This window comes from Centropristis striata, chromosome 24 (genome assembly GCF_030273125.1).
Source record: "Centropristis striata isolate RG_2023a ecotype Rhode Island chromosome 24, C.striata_1.0, whole genome shotgun sequence".
Taxonomy (NCBI): domain Eukaryota; kingdom Metazoa; phylum Chordata; class Actinopteri; order Perciformes; family Serranidae; genus Centropristis; species Centropristis striata.
In genome coordinates this window covers 12,586,301-12,602,833 of record NC_081540.1, presented here as the reverse complement: position 1 = coordinate 12,602,833, position 16,533 = coordinate 12,586,301, and the positions used below count along the sequence as shown (strand labels likewise).

The 16,533-nt window shown below is 35.7% G+C and overlaps 1 protein-coding gene across 1 annotated transcript in view; it reads left to right on the top strand.

The window, feature by feature from the left end:
* The window catches only part of LOC131963165 (collagen alpha-1(XVIII) chain-like), a 36,268-nt gene that overhangs the window by 12,816 nt on the left and 6,919 nt on the right, over positions 1 to 16,533 (top strand). The window contains exons 3-31 of the mRNA XM_059328319.1: positions 2,468 to 2,548; positions 2,630 to 2,689; positions 3,823 to 3,898; positions 7,070 to 7,209; positions 7,312 to 7,329; positions 8,210 to 8,416; positions 8,501 to 8,527; positions 8,651 to 8,713; positions 8,897 to 8,980; positions 9,062 to 9,112; positions 9,376 to 9,507; positions 9,644 to 9,694; positions 10,173 to 10,217; positions 10,368 to 10,430; positions 10,744 to 10,875; positions 11,278 to 11,343; positions 11,429 to 11,455; positions 11,854 to 11,952; positions 12,101 to 12,136; positions 13,095 to 13,175; positions 13,361 to 13,393; positions 13,497 to 13,532; positions 13,633 to 13,692; positions 14,673 to 14,750; positions 14,941 to 14,976; positions 15,073 to 15,126; positions 15,262 to 15,333; positions 15,426 to 15,491; positions 16,195 to 16,225. Of these exons, the coding sequence (XP_059184302.1) occupies positions 2,468 to 2,548; positions 2,630 to 2,689; positions 3,823 to 3,898; positions 7,070 to 7,209; positions 7,312 to 7,329; positions 8,210 to 8,416; positions 8,501 to 8,527; positions 8,651 to 8,713; positions 8,897 to 8,980; positions 9,062 to 9,112; positions 9,376 to 9,507; positions 9,644 to 9,694; positions 10,173 to 10,217; positions 10,368 to 10,430; positions 10,744 to 10,875; positions 11,278 to 11,343; positions 11,429 to 11,455; positions 11,854 to 11,952; positions 12,101 to 12,136; positions 13,095 to 13,175; positions 13,361 to 13,393; positions 13,497 to 13,532; positions 13,633 to 13,692; positions 14,673 to 14,750; positions 14,941 to 14,976; positions 15,073 to 15,126; positions 15,262 to 15,333; positions 15,426 to 15,491; positions 16,195 to 16,225 (2,005 nt within the window). The remainder of the gene's footprint in view (positions 1 to 2,467; positions 2,549 to 2,629; positions 2,690 to 3,822; positions 3,899 to 7,069; positions 7,210 to 7,311; positions 7,330 to 8,209; positions 8,417 to 8,500; positions 8,528 to 8,650; positions 8,714 to 8,896; positions 8,981 to 9,061; positions 9,113 to 9,375; positions 9,508 to 9,643; positions 9,695 to 10,172; positions 10,218 to 10,367; positions 10,431 to 10,743; positions 10,876 to 11,277; positions 11,344 to 11,428; positions 11,456 to 11,853; positions 11,953 to 12,100; positions 12,137 to 13,094; positions 13,176 to 13,360; positions 13,394 to 13,496; positions 13,533 to 13,632; positions 13,693 to 14,672; positions 14,751 to 14,940; positions 14,977 to 15,072; positions 15,127 to 15,261; positions 15,334 to 15,425; positions 15,492 to 16,194; positions 16,226 to 16,533) is intronic.

Here is a 16,533-nt window from a genome sequence, read left to right as displayed (position 1 = left end):
GGTCAGATATTTGTCTTCAACCCAATTTATTTCAGGATATTTTTTTCCACATTTTTCTCACTGTGGCCTTGTTTTTTACGGCCCTGCAGCTGTAAAAAGCACTGTTACTAATATAGTAATAGTATAGTATACTAATGGCTTGAAGTAAGGATAACTCAAAAATGTCTTATGTGCAGAATAACACAGTTAAAGTCCAATAAATCATAAAAGAAGGAAAAAACACGTGCTGAATTTCTTTTGAAATTTATTTGACAGAAATTGGAATAAAATAATACCTTTATATTAAAAAATTTTTACAAGTTACAAGTGTTACCAATATTAGAAAAATAAAATTGGGGCTTCATGTGCTATAGAAATTTAACTATTTACATATTTACAACCTCTGGTACTACTTACTGCTTGTCCTCTCCTCTCTGTTCTGTGTAAACAGCCTGCAGTTCTGTGTGATTTTAAGTGATTTTTTGTCACGTGACTGTTGGTCTCAGCTGAGTCATTCATGGCTTAAATGCTTCATGGAGCGCAGAATCTAATGTTTTTTACGGGATCTTTTTTGTTCAAATCGTTTATTTTAGAGAATTTTAAACCAGACATGTAGAATGAAGCGACTGGGATTAAATATCACTCATAATTAAAACATTTGTTGGGTTCAGCATACACAATTTGTTTAAGGACTGTCAGAAATGTAAAAATCCTATGATGATTTCTGTTTTAACACTTCTGATGATGAGCCTTTTTTCCCCCTAAGAAAACCAGCCAAACCTGCTGGCAGGTCAATTGGTTCAGAGGGGTAAATGAGTAACTGGTTAACAAAATTATTACTTTAACAGACATCTGTATTTTAGAGATGCACCTTTTTAACACACTAGAATTTGGAAGAGAAGTAAAGTTAGGTTAAGTTAATTTTCTCACCATAAGCTCCAGGGTAGGAACACAGGAAATGCTCAAGTGCTGAAGAGATGTTTGCTCTTCACATTTCTGACAGAAATGAATGAGAAACAGCAGTGAATCCCTTTCCAAATGTCACCCATGGGGCCGGGAAAAGTCAGAGTCATCCACTGTGTGCTAAAGAGCAGGTGTGTGTGTGTGTGTGTGTGTGTGTGTGTGTGTGTGTGTGTGTGTTTGTGTGTGACCTCTTCGTCGGGTCAGATCCCTCTTTAATATCTCCCTGTGGCACCTCACTGCAGGTCTGTGTCTGGGTCACAGGCAACAGGAAGGGCAGACTAATCCCTCCTCCCCTTTTCTGTAAATCTATTACCTGACCCCTCTCACCTATCGACCTCTGACCTTTCAGTGTGCACCCAGCCAGTGACCACATGTGACGGTCTAACGGCCTTTGAAGTGGAGAAGAAATTGGCAGTATTTATGATAAAATTCTCAATTTATCCAAAAAGCTCTTATTCTGAGCTGCATTTTCTGCCAATTAAATGCTTTTAACCCTCTGAACCAGATACATTGCGAAGATGCACCCTCTTTGTAGAAAGAAACTGTAAAAAACAGTCATTATTATTTAAATTTCATCTTTACAATGGTCTTTTAATGGATCATGGGTTATGAAAGTTTATGTAAAAAAAAAGTAACCAAAACGAAGCTTAAAAAACACTTTACGTCTCCTTTAAAACATTGCCAAAAATAAACCGTTTGGAATAACTAGATCCTGTTAAAAACATTAAATTCTGCCCTCCACATTGACACTGTGAAGCCATGGATAATTCAGCTGAGAGGAACGATCAAGTGACAAATATTCACTGAAAATCAGACAGAACTGCAGGTTATTTACACAGAGCTGAGAGGAGTGGACAGGACAGGAGAGGTTGTAAAAATGCAAATAGTTCCATATACCCAATTTTGCCCCCAATATTCATAACACTTGTGGGCACTTGAAAAAGTGTATTGAAGTATGTATACATTCTGTTTAATTCTAATTTAAAATATTTAAATTTAATTAATCAGAGAAATTCAACTTGTGCTTTTTCTTTTTATATATATTTCATGTCATTATAACTATGTTGTTCCCTCTTCTAGCCATGATTGTGCTGATTCCATTGAGCTGCAGGACTTATATATTTTATATATATTTTAAGTGAAAAACAAGGTCACAGTGAATAAAATGTAAAAAAAAAAGAAAAAGAAAAAGACGCACTGAAATGGCTTGTTGGGTTTCAGAGGGTTAAGGACACAAACTGGTCCTAAAGGTAAAATATTTGCACTTTTCAAGCATCATAAAGTCCATCTTGAGTTCAAACTGTGTGCATCGTGTTGCAGATCCAGAACACAGACCCTGGTTGAGGATTTTACAGGATAATTCTAAGAGAGAGTGGCAAACGCAGCTGCCACAATACTCAGCCATGCATGAGTCATTTCTCATAGTCTATCTCTTTAGAGATTTCAGAGGAAGTTGAATTCGACTGATGAGTCATGAAGAAATCAAATGCGTCCCGTGTGATTGTGTGTCTTCTTTTTTTTTTAGGGTGAGATCGCGGATCTGAAAGTGGTGGGAAACCCTCGGGCAGCGGAGCGTTTGTGTGATGACGAAGACGACTCTGATGCTGTGAGTATTTCTTGTTTTAATATTTCAGTCAAAGAACCAGAATATGTTTGTGTTTAACATTTTTCTCTGTCCGTCTTGCAGGCGTCCGGTGACTTTGGCAGCGGTGAAGGCGACAGAAGACAAACGGGACACACTGTGAGGGTCAGTCCGTCTGTAAATAATATGTACATAAATTATATAAAATTAGAGTTAAAAATACCTGTATAAATTAATAAAGATACAATAAATATAATATAAAATCTATAAATATTTTTTTAAATAAATAAAATTAAAATAATTAATTAATAAAAAAATCTGTATCAGCACTCTGCCTGTTTTTTTGCCTTTATTTCAAAATAAGAGCACTCTGTTATTCAAGACAACTTTATCCAGGATCAACCAAACAATTCTCAAACTGATGAGAATTATAATTATATTACTTTAGCCTGATTACAGCATGTTGGCCTGGATTAGTTATGCCGAGTTTGGAAACCATAACATGATCAATCAAACAATCACATTTTATTTGTAAAACACTTTTCTTACAGGTTAGTAGCTCAGAGTGCTTCACAGATGGTTGACAAGTCAATAACTCGACAGAAAAAGTGTAGACTGCAAAAACAACAGAAGAAAAGACAAAACAGTTTAATAATTACAGACCAATGCATGCAAGACAATGAAAACCATTAAAGTTTAAAAGGTACAAGGAGATTAATGCAGAGTGAACTAAAAACTAGACTGTAGTGATAGATCGATAGAAGAGATACAATAAGAATAAAAATGATGAGGATAACAATAAAGCTGATAAATGATGCATCAGCTTCAGATTTGCCGCAAAAACATGATGCATCAATGTTGCATGCAGTTATTTCAGAAGTTGATGCAGAAAATTCAGATGAATTCCATGAAAAATTTGATAAATACATTAAAAACAGAAAATATAATAAATATAGATATACAAAATAGATAATTAAAAATGTAATCACCCATATAACATATAAGGGATTGTCTTGAAATTGAAATATTATTCAACTGGGAAAAAATTTGATAAATGTAAAACTCATTTGTGTTAAATTTTTGTTCATAAAAGAAAAATAAAACTGATAAATTTCAAGCTGTTAGTAGCTACATATTGCTTGATGTCTTCCAGAATTTAAGGTGCACCAGCTTTAGAGGCAATAAAAATGACTGTTATCAGTGAAAAAAGAAAATCTAATAACAAGGTTTTGAAGATTGGGTAGTTATGCAAACAGTGGCTGCAGAAGTTTTAAGCAATTGTTGTTTTCTGTTTCCAGACCACGCCTGCTTCCCTCAGGCCCGTCCCTGAGCCGCCTCTGATCTCCTCACATGGAAACAGACTCAAAGACTCAGGTAAAAGCTCCTAATCAGCATAAGTGGAATCACTTACAACTGCAAATGTTCAGTGTCTGCCAAGATGGCCGTCACACTGTGGAAAAGAGAAATGGAAGTTTTTAATCATACAGCAGCCGCTGCCAACAAAACGTCCTGCAGCATCACCCTGCTTCTATCCAGAAATATGTGCTAAGGGTTCTTGTCTGGACCTGAAAGTGAGGGGAGTTTTGCTGCAGGGTTTCAACACATTTGTGTGATTTGAAACTCTTTAGCTCCCCCTGGTGGAGTGTTAAAGAAGTATATGGGTTTTTTTTAGGTTTTAAACTGTCACATGCATTTATAAAGCGGCTGAAAAGGAGGAGGAAATGTACTTTTTGCTTTAAAATCTTCTTTATAGACATGCATCAGCAGATTAAGACATTTAAAAGTCCTCAAAGTTGCTTCTTCCATCTCCTCTTTGGAAAGATTCAGACAGACATTAACCAGGCAGCACATTCCCTGCTCTGCAAGCCGACACTTGCAGGCGTCATGCAGCCGGTAAAGTTGTGTTTATGTTGACTTCAGATGTCAGGTATCCACAGCCGTCAGTGGACCACAGCCGGCCCGGATCACCAGGCCCAAGAGGTGGGTCCTCAAGGGGATTAAAAGGATCGATTTACGCCTCACAGAAGTGCCGATTAAGATTAGGATTATGTCCTAATCAACATGTGGCCATCCTATCAGCGTATAGAATGAGCGTTGTGTCTCCAGCCGCTGTGGTTTCTCATGTGTTGGAGCTGTGAGCATGTTGGTGGAGGCGGTTTCCTTGCAATCTGTGGTTCATCCAATTTATTGCAAGTGCAAGAAGTCAAATTTTGCAGCTTCAACTTAACATCCATGAACATTTTAGGCCCTGTGTCAAAAATGTTGAAATAAGAGCCTCATTGTTTTAGCTGATTTTGTGCTAACATGTTGCATGTCACTGAGCTTTTTAATTGAAACATGCTGATCTCATATTTGATCCAACAATGTATAAAGTGGCAATTAAACGTTTTTCATACATGAAACATTTACAGATCAAGAATTGAATTGATAACACTTTAATCATTTAATTCACTGGTTCCCAACCTGAGGCTCCTGGCCTCCACTAGGGGGCACCAAAGCTTCACAAAAGGTCACGATGGCTTTTTGCTTTTTAATGGCATTCACAAAGACATGGTCACCGGTTTGCTGACTTCCATTTTTAAGCATCTTGTTTGGCATATTGGCCATCGCCATCTTGCATTCTTGGGGTCAGAAGTGATCATATTTGGACAAAAGGGAAGGGAGAACCCTGATGCCAGCTGCAAGCTTGGTTAGCACGGTGCATTTACAGTATGAGGTTAAACTGTGATGATGATCATGCACATTTTCACAAGCAAGACTTAAAAGCAAATGTGCTACTGTAATGCACAGAGTTGTCGCATTGCGGTTCAGGTCTTGTGGTAGATCAATGCATATTTTTGCAGATTGGCCCCCATAACGGGTCAGTTGGGTGCAGGTTAAAAAAAAAAGAAACCCTGAGCTGTGTACTACTAATAGGGAGGAAAACATTTCCTAGGAAAGACTGGGAGAGTAGGTGAGGATGAGGATCAAAAAATAAACCTTTGTTTCATATTTTTTTGTTCTGTATTTGCATATTTTAAAGGAAAGTCATACAAAAAAATAAAGAAAATACAACCTGTAAGAGATAAAGATACAAATAACAAAGCAACACAAATGATCCACTCCCTCACTAATAGAGGAAAAGCAGATCCAGTAAATATTGGGTTAGTAGGTGAGGACGGTTTATGAATGTGATTAATATCCAGCATACTAAGAATAAAATAATTTTGAAATTCAAGAACGATCATATTGTCCATTGTGATATTTCATTGTGGACATCAACCATAATCTTCCAATCAACCCTAATCAAAACACTAAAACATAGACAGCTAGGGCTACACTTAAACTCTGGATTAATGAATAGTTTAAACTTCTCAGTGATGGTTTGCAGAAAAATAACTGACTGTTCAAAACAAAACTAAAAGGACAAACAAGTGTAAGGTATCTGGATATTAATAGAAAAAGTCAGAAAGGAGATTTATAAATAATGCAGTCGTGCCCTCTGCAGAACCTAAATGTGTCCACTAGATGGTGCAACACCACTGAGAGAAACTAACTGTCACAAACTGATGCAAACGCCATCTTTTCTTTCATATTGTCACTTTCTTTCATTACAGACTTGCTTGAGTTTTGCATTTTGATGATTTTTGTGCTCTTTTAATTGGAATAATTTCTGTTTGACTCTTTATTCTTTGTCTTAAATCAGTACTTTTGTATTTTGGTGGTGGACTCCGCTGATCATCACTGGATCAGTGTGACCAGATTTATGCATTTATGGGTTAAAGTGATGCCTAATAAAACAAAACTACAATATATATTTATACATATATATCTGAATAAAAAATAATTTGGATATGAAAATAATTTATAAAATATAAAATAATATATTTTTGTTTCATATATTTTTTCTTTGATCTTAATTAGATTTTTTTAAATATATACTTTTCATTTTATTTTTATCAAAATAAAATATCTTATGTTATGAAAATAAAATGTTACATGCCTTTTGTTTCCTATTTATTTTTGTTCTTTTTTCTTTATTTGCACATTTAAAAAAACAAAAAAATATTAAACTTATAAAATATAAAACATTTGTATTTGTTCTAACTTTGATACTTTATTTGATAAAAATATAACCATTTATTGTTTTTGTTCAATAAATATTTTTTGTTCTTTATTTAAGATAAAATGATTATCTGTCAGTGCAATATTCAGATTAAAAATGATAATAAAACGACACTAATGTGCTTATAACCTCATAAAAATGTGGTAATATTAGCATAAGTGCTACAATAAAATAAAAAAATTCTTGCAATATTTTTTAATTTGTAAAAGATGTAACATGGTAGACAAAAGTCTATTTCCATGTAAACATTTTGAAATTCTAATGAATGTATTTACTATTACATCCTAAATAGTTAATTAAATGTGCATAAATGTGGTCAGTATGTGACTTTCTGTTGTGAGCATGCATTTACTTTGAAGCTGAATATCATGATCTGCATGATGCATTGAAACTTGGCTCTTAAATCATGAATGAATAATGTCATGTGACGCGTCCTGCAGGCTCTGCTGGTGCTAAAGGAGACAAAGGTGACCGAGGAGCGAAGGGCTCAACGGGGGACACGGGCCCCGCAGGGCCGAAGGGAGACTCAGGCTCTGGCTCCTTTGGTTCCTCTTCTCAGGGTGGAGAACGAGGACAGAAGGTAGAAACACCACTCTGTTTATCTGTGTGTGTGACTGTGAAATCAGCTGCATTCAACATAAAATTTGTATATATCAATATTTGTCTTTTTTCTTTATTTCAGGGAGAAAAAGGTGTTAAGGTATGTTGAACCTTTTTACTCACTCATTTTTGATTGTAAAATATAAGTCCTGCTATGGAAACACTACGGTCGTGGCTAGAGGTAGGAAGAACTAAAAAAAACAAACACAGATATAATGCAGTAAATCATAAAAAATAAAAATAAAAACAGAATTTCTTTGATAATTTATTTAGCAAAAGTTGAGGAAAACTGAAACTATATATGAAACATTTTTCCAAGTGCCAAAAAGTGTTGCCAATGTTAGAAAAATAAAATAGTAGGCTTCACTTGCTATAAAAATTAACTATTTAAATGTGTCCTCTCCTCTCTGCTCTGTGTAAACAGCCTGCAGTTCAGTCCAAGTTTCTCTGAATTTTTGTCACGTGACTGTCGGACTCAGCAGTGTCGCTGAGGAGCAGAATTTAATGGGTTTCTTACAGGCTCTTGTGAGCACAAATGTTTATTTTGGGCCAAATTTATATATAAAATATATATAAATATATGTAGAATATTGTGATTTAGATTAAATATCAATATTTTACTATTAGATTTGGTTATTTTGTCCTGATGAAAGCATACATAATTTTGTCCAAGGACTGTCAGAAAAAAATCTATGATCATTTCTGATTTTACAGTTTCTGGCAAAAAAAAATGGTGTAATTTTGGCAATTCTCTTGCAATTTTGATGAAATATCATTATTTAAAGCTTAGATTTGGTAATTTTTTTTGACGGATGATTTTTTCAAGTGCCATCAGAAAAAACTGACACATACACCAACCAAACAGATTAAACATAAAACTTAATTCAGGACGAAAATATCAGTCTAATAACTAGAGGATCACAGTATTTATCAGCTAATATTTCTAGCTGAATACGTTTTTTCCCCTTCCTCCTCACCAGGGCAGTTCCGGCTTCGGCTACCCGGGAAATAAAGGAGACCGTGGGGCTCAGGGGCCTGCCGGGCCTCCCGGTCCTCCCGGACCTGCAGCTGAGGTGGTCCGACTTGGGGATGGCTCTGTGGTCCAGCAGGTGTCAGGACCCCACGGATCGCCGGGACCACCAGGGGCAGATGGAGCTCCAGGACCTGCAGGAGCTGATGGAGAGCCTGTGAGTACAGAGATTTTCACAGATGTCATGTTTGTTTGTTTTTTAAATAATAATATCACTGACTGATTGTTTATAATGTTTCAGGGTGATCCAGGAGAGGATGGAAAAGCTGTAAGCATTTCTGTTTTTACTGAACATATTGAGATGTTTCGTTAAAACCAAATAATTTATAAATTTGTCTTGGTAATTCAAACTTTTTCATTGATTTTTGCATTGTGTTGCTCTCGTTCCCAGGGTCCCGCCGGGCCAGCAGGTCCGCCAGGAAGTCCAGGATTATCTGGTTTAAAAGGCGAAAAGGTTGTAAAGGAATAACACTTATTATCATTATTATTATTATTATTATTATTATTATTATTATTATTATTATTAACTTATTATGTTGTGTTTCAATTTTAAGCTTTTTGGCTTTTTCTTTGGAAAATTTAGATGTTTATTTCTGTGTGTCTGTGCTTTAGTGTGATAATATGTAAATATTTCCAGGGTGACCGTGGAGAGGGACAACCAGGACCCAGAGGACCCCCGGGCCTACCAGGACCTCCTGGACCCGGCACCGGTGACCACCCTGTACGTAGACACTTCAAACACTGTTTTCTTCTGTTATTTATTGTTTCAAGACTTTTCACTGTTTTCATTATGTGTTAACAGACGTTTGTTGACATGGAGGGCTCAGGATACGCTGACTTGGACAAAATCCGGGTATGTTAATTAAATTAAATTAAATTAAATTTTATTATTATTTTTTTATTGAGATTCAGATATTTTGCAGCATAAAAATGTTCAAATAAAAAAAAAACCAACAAATTTCATCAACCATAAATTTGATAAATTTAAAATTAATTAAATTAAATAATATTAGAATTAAAAAAATTATATTAATGATCATTGAAATTAAACTTTAAATGGTTTTGAACTTTTGAAGCAACATAATTACATTTTGACCATAATTATTTGTTATCCAGGGTGTCCGTGGTCCTCCGGGCCCCCCAGGGCCCCCCGGCCCTCCAGGGACCTCAGTGGCTCTGGGAGCCAACGGTCCAGTAGCATTCGGACCTCCTGGACCACCTGGACAGGATGGAGTGCCCGGTCTACCCGTGAGTCAAATATGGTTTTCATTGTACGCTGCATAACTGAAAAGATCAGTCTTTTGATTAATTTAATTTGTGCTAATACATAACAATAAATATTAAAATACTGTTGAAACATTGTTTGTTCTGTCTTCTGTTGTAGGGCCCTCCTGGTCCTCCTGGTAGACCCGGTTCACCAGGAGTTGGAGCGAAGGTGAGAATGAACAGATTGATATTTATCACAGATAATAAATAAAACATGTGGTTTCATTTTATTTGTCATCAAAGTCGTAATAATTGTTAATGAGATGTGTGGTTAAAAAGTTCCCTTTGGTCTATTTATTGATCTTAAAAGCCACACACAGATATGGTTGGATAGACACAATATAAACCCCCATCCACTTTTACATGTAAATATAAATAAATATATATATATATACATATATAATATATATAAATATAATATAAATACATTAAATGTGACAAAAACCACATTTAAATAAATAAAGATTAAAAGAAAATTGTTTGTGTTCAGAAACCCCCCCCATTTCTGAACAAATGTAATACATTTTTTTTTTTTAATCCTTTTTTTTAAATCTATTTATCCTTTTTAATGTGGTCCCACTCCAAATACTGCAGCAAGTATATAATGTCCTTATTATTTTCTCTTTTATAATATCCGTCTCCTATAGGGTGACTCTGGTGAACTCGGTCTTCCAGGACCATCTGGAGAAAAGGTGAGTTTGGTCAAAATTTTATCCTTAAATGTCAAATCTTATTGTAATTATCAGTAAGTAAGTTTTGCTCTTGAGCTGAAATTAAATGAGAAATTTGTGGTGGGTGCATCCAGATAGATCCTCTCTTCCATGTTTGTTGCCTTTTTCTAGCAAAACTCGCAAGACTCGGACTTTTTCACGGGCCTGTTTTCTTACTTTGCTCCAACCTCTACGGTGTGTACTGGGTCGCAGGTATTGGGGGGTCTCTGCTTTCTGCTGTGGTGATTTTTCCTTCCCATTTCTTTTCCCAGAGCTTTCATCAGTTTCCATTTAACCACTGAGCATAAAACTACTTCCTGCTAGTTATATCTCCTAAACCTAACGAAATGTGGCGCTCACGTTCACTTTCCAAGTTTTGTTAAGAATTAATCTCTGACTTTGTCTTTGTAGCTCTCCACTCGTCTCTTGCATGTCACCCCTTTGTCCCCTTTTCCTCACTCCTTATGCTGCTAATAACAGCAGTATCGACCTGTCCGTCTCACCTCAGGGTGCTCATGGTGACACTGGAGTGGCAGGTACACCAGGGCAGACTGGGCTAGCCGGGCTCCCAGGTCCAATGGGACCAGTTGGACCTCCAGGGCCTCCTGGGCCACCAGGGCCGCCGCACCGCTTCGGCCATGTGAGTAGAGGTTAAACACATGCAGGTGCATGCACAGAGGTTCCTTCAAAACCCTCAACATTTAGTGGTTTAGGTTAATACAAGTGTTAAGGTGAGAGCAGAGATATTTCATGCAATTACAGCAAATAAATGCAGCTCCAGGATTGAAACAAAATGAAAAGTTTGTGGTCACATTGAGTGCTGTAGGTTAATTTACTCTCTTTACAACTAAATATCTTGTCTGAATACTATATGGTAAAGTCTGGTGTTTTTTGTATTGGTAATAAGGGAATTTTCCCCCCTCAAAAATCAGTATCAGTCCAAGAAAAAAACATTTTTTTTTATTTTTCACCATCCACATAGTTTAAAGTAGTGCTTATCATGCTTATACTTAAGAATCTTTCTCTCCTCCGCTCCTTACAGGTTAGCCACGATGGATTTGAGTCAAACAACGGCTCACCTGGACTTGCTGGCCCACCTGGACCTCAGGTACCCTAACACTCGTACTGAAACCTGCTCTATAGTTTTTCCAGCTGCAGCCCAACCTCATGTGTCCGTGTGTTCTGTGTTTCAGGGTCCACCTGGTGTTGCAGGTCTGCCTGTAAGTCTTTGTTTTTTATTTTGTTAAAAATATAACTGTTATATAAAGCGTGTGTTATTATTAATGGAGGGATATTCTTGGTATAAATCCACATGAATTGTAACGTTCTGAATGCATTTTACCACTCTAGTCCTGAGTATGAGAATTAGTATTTAGAAAAAAATATACATTTTTGATTCATATTTTTTATCTTTATTTCAATCATCAGATATCAATTTATAAAATCCAGGAAAAGTGACGTGAAATATTATGTAAAAAACAAAGATTGTTTTATATCAAAGCAAAGTTGGTGTTAAAACCAAACCAAATTGAAATTGAATCAAATTGTGACCTTGTCAATCAAATACAATACATTCTGTAAATCAGCCCTATTAGTAATGTTTTATTATGATTACCAGGGTCATTCAGGTTTGCCAGGTAGCCATGGAGACAAAGGATCAGAGGGACCAAGAGGACCTCCTGGGATACCGGGTCTCGACGGGTTCCCAGGAAAGCCGGTAAGAGGCAGGATGAATTCTGGGATTTATTGCTATTTAACACCATATAATACATAAATAAATAATACACAACAAGATGCAATTTCCGTTTCAAACGTCTCGTTTTCATGGCGCTAATGTGTTTAATGTGATTGTGTTCTTTTTTTAGGGTGAAAAGGGAGATAGAGGACTGAAAGGAGACATGGTGAGTCATGCTGAAAACATAAAAAATAATATGTACATTGTATATGAGCAACTTTTGGTTGTAAAATAAACCTGTAGTTTTAAACAAAATTATTTATCTTCATTCATGTGCAACGGTCAAAGACAAAGCCTCTCAACTCCAACTCCATTCTCACGTCTCAGGTTGCTAATGTAAATATTGACCAGAAGAGGAATTCTTGGCCTTGATTATCTGCCCTAGAGCTAAAGACATATTAAAAGACATATCATATATATAGATATATATACCTTAATTTAGTAATATTATGCTTTGACTTAAATGCTGTTTAATACATGTTGTTCTTGTGTTTTAAAGGCTGCTTCAGAATGTCTAATATATGGAGCTCATTTGATAAGACTGTCCAAAAATGTTGAGCTAATGAAACAAATAAATAATTTTCCTTATTAAATAAACACTTTATTTCCTGTTTTGGTGTCTAACATATGGATATCTTTTTTCATCTATTGGCAAAACTGAAAATGCTTGAAAAAGGTAATTTAAAATAAATAAAAGCACAATATTCATTCAATTACTAAGGGTTAAATATATATCTATGTGATTTTTTTTGACGTTGTAAAAGCAACAGTGGTGACAGGAACGAATCATGTTTGATAATTGTGACTTTGCTAATAAGCACTAAACACAAAGGATGATGGGAATGTCATTAGAGCTTTCCACATTTGCTAAAAACACTTAGTACTTGTTTGATTAGTCATATTTTTTTGGATGACATTGGATGACTACTATTTCAGTTGCACAATTTTATTGGAGTGAATAAAAATGTAAAGTTGATTTATATCTGATCCAAGATGAAAGATGGCAAGTGTAATCTGAAGATGTATTATTGGAGGGGTTTGATTTATGTATACTAGATGTATGCAAAATGTTTGTTAAAATGTTCAATATCTGATGGTTGATTTTGTGTCCATTTGTGTGGCAGGGTCTGCCAGGGAGAGACGGCGGGCAACCTGGCCCTCCAGGGCCTCCCGGACCTCCAGGACCAGCCATCCAGTCGAGCGACGTGAGTCGTTACTGTAGAAAATGAATGTTTAAAATTAATTTAACCTTCACATGACAGCCTGCTGTTTAATCCCTAAATCACTGATTGAGATTGCAGCTTGAGTCACTGATATTCACTAACAGTCACTGCCTGCTGCATTGTTTGTTCACCTCCTCACTAACGGACCTAACTCTGTCCCGCTGTAGTATAATGACGTATATTGGAACGGAGAGTGGCAGGTGAGTGTCTGACTCCAACTAACATCACCATAAACCTCACTAAACTAAAGTTTACAGAGTATTTGTTCTTTTTCTTCATGCGGTATCACTCTCTCTTATTCAGGGAGGAACTGGTACTCAAGGTCGAGCAGGATTACCAGTATGTGTCTCTATTATTATCAAACAGTGTGAAAAGCTCCAATAAATATGAGAAAAATGAACAAAGTCAGTGAATTATGATTTTTTAAATTTTATTTCAGGGGCCCTCTGGACCAAAAGGAGAAAAAGGAAGTTCAGGTCCTCCAGGATATGCACCTAAAGTAAGATAATCTACATTAAAATGAATTAATTATATATATACTCATAAATTTGCAGCATTGCAAACATAGATTTATCCTGCCATTAAGTTGTATTTAAAGAAAAATCCCCTTTTTTATTTGACTTAAGTAATTAACAGTTGCAATTAGTTTTTTCTAATTAATCTTATAGAATTTTACTAATTATTTTAATGTAATTTCATGTAATAATTCATTAATTTTATGAAATCTAATTTCCAATTATCACATTTTAATTAATTATTTTTAAATTTCACAAACTAAAAGATGCATAATGAATAACTTTGCAGCATAGCAAACACAGATTTTTCCTGCCAATGAGTTGTTTTTTAAGTAAACAATAGAAATAAATAAATAAATTATTTGACTTTTCTAACAGTTTGTATTTCATTTTTTCCAAATTAACCTATCTGCTCCTGGGCAAGGAGTTCATTAGAATTTTTTTTATATATATATTCACATATTTTAAATGTATTGAAGTGTGTTTGTATGTATCCAAAATCAGTAAAGCTGTTAAAATAAACAAAGTCACCAGACTCTTTGACAAAATCGGTAATTCTACCTTGCAGAACGCAGGAGTTGCTGGTCTAACGCTGCTTCAATCAGTTAGTTTGCGTGTGTAATTTTGTGATTTTTGGTGTTTTAAAGAGTTGTTTTAAATCCACCAAAGTCACATAAAAACTTAAACAAACTCAACAATCGAGCCAGTAGTAGAACAGCATATAACAGCTTTAGTTGGAAACTTAAACAGGGCTGTGTGATGACAAGGAAAAGAGGTGAAAATATTCAGAATATAGTGTACACTTTATTAAATGCAGAAGAACACGTAAATTAGTTATCTGAGTGGTTTTAGTGTCGTTTAAGAAAAAAAATCCTTAATTTGATTCCCTTTTTGCTATCTATTTAAGGCATCTAATTTTGTTTCAGTGTTAGCTTTTATAGTGAAACCTGTTATTTTGTTTCAGGGGCAGAAAGGAGAGCCTGGTATCATCATGGGGCCTGACGGGAGACCTCAGTACCTCAGTGGTCTGGCAGGAAAGCCGGTAAAAACCATGAAAGACTAGATAACCAGCTAAAAGGATGCAGTTGCACATTTTTGCATTGCAGTTTGAACTATATGACATCTAGCATCCAATTTTCTTTATACCCTGCTTATATTTCTTAATATCCAGGAACTTAAGCTTCTAACTTTGTCAAAATAAGTGATAAATATCCTGAAATGTACATTTACAGGGGGACAGTGGACCTCCTGGCCCTGAGGGACCTTCAGTGCGTACCACGTTTTTATTTACTGCATTTTAAGTATTTTGCTGATACAATAACTACTAATATAATAAACCTGTATGAATATTATTTTCTCTCCAGGGTCCAACTGGTCCTGGCGGCCAGAAAGGAGAGATTGGGTTCCCAGGAAGACCAGTAAGTGAATTTTCAGTTACATTTTCATACAAAACCAGTGTTAAAATGGTACAAATAAGTTAGGGGCTTTAATCTTGTTCATATTTCATGTAACAATTACTTAGATAAGATTGTTAATGCTGTGTTTTGTTTTAGGGGCGCCCGGGGCTGAACGGAGCCAGAGGAGAGAAGGGAGATTCTGGCACTGGACTTGGATCTGGTTACCCTGTGAGCACAACAGTTTGTCTTATTTAAAAGTCACTGAAGCTTTTCTGATTAAACCATATGAGGAATAATGAATATTTGTTGTCATGTCCCAGGGTCCTCCTGGTCCACCGGGCCCACCTGGACCTCCCGGACCTTCTCTCTCCAGCGACAGATCCAGAGTGAGTCAAGACTAGATTAAACATTTAGGTTTTTTTTAAGTTGGGACAAGATTTATCTTTATTTGTAGGATCTTATCATGCTTGTCCAGTAACAAGTGTTGGTACATTTAAAGTAATAAAAACTGAATTAGTTAGGGGATTAATGAGGGGAAATGATTGAATGACATAAATAGCTGTTTGTCAGCAGGATCACAGAAAAGCTACAGACCTGATTTTTATTCAAATTGTTGGAAGAACCTGTTAAATTTTGGAGTGGATCCAAATCATGGTGCAGATACACAAATTATTTTTTTTTACTATTGTTAACATTAGAAGATATGGCGTTTATGCTGCATTCACTACTTAACATAAAAAAAGTTCCTAACTGGGAAAATTCACTTGAACTTCCTGTTCAGTTGGGACAATAATTTGTTAAGATTTACCCATGGACTTTATGAAAATAGCCGACAATACACGTCTTTTTTGCAGTGTTTCTGTTGTTCCAACATTATGACTTAAAGCTCACAGACAGAGTGAGGAAACTCATGAATAAGACCATCCGAGAAACACCTGAATGCACTTTTTTCTCCATTCCAGCTCATTTTGTAGTCAGTGTGAATTGAAGTCAATTTTTTGTGTGGGAAATGAGATGAGTAGATAATGATTTATGTTTTGAAGATACTTTATGGATGTGAATAAATAATACTTTTTGTTCTTATTCCAGGGATATGACGACTACTCCAGATATTACCCAGGTAAATTCACTCCATGTGTCAAGAGTCATGAGTGAAAGTAAAGTTTAAAGGAATAGTTTGACACTTTTTTTTTCTGTCTTCCTGACAGTAAGATGATAAGATTAACACCACTTCCATGTTCATATAATAAATATGAAGTAGCTAGTTAGTTTAGCTTAAGAGGTCAAAACTCAACAACATTTGTATTATGAAGAGTAAAATATACTCTTTATAGAAAACTCTTTATAGCAGCACAGGTCAGGAGGATGACTTCCCAACTGAGGAAAAGTTACTTTTCTGATCAGACCATGACATCAGCATGCATTAAT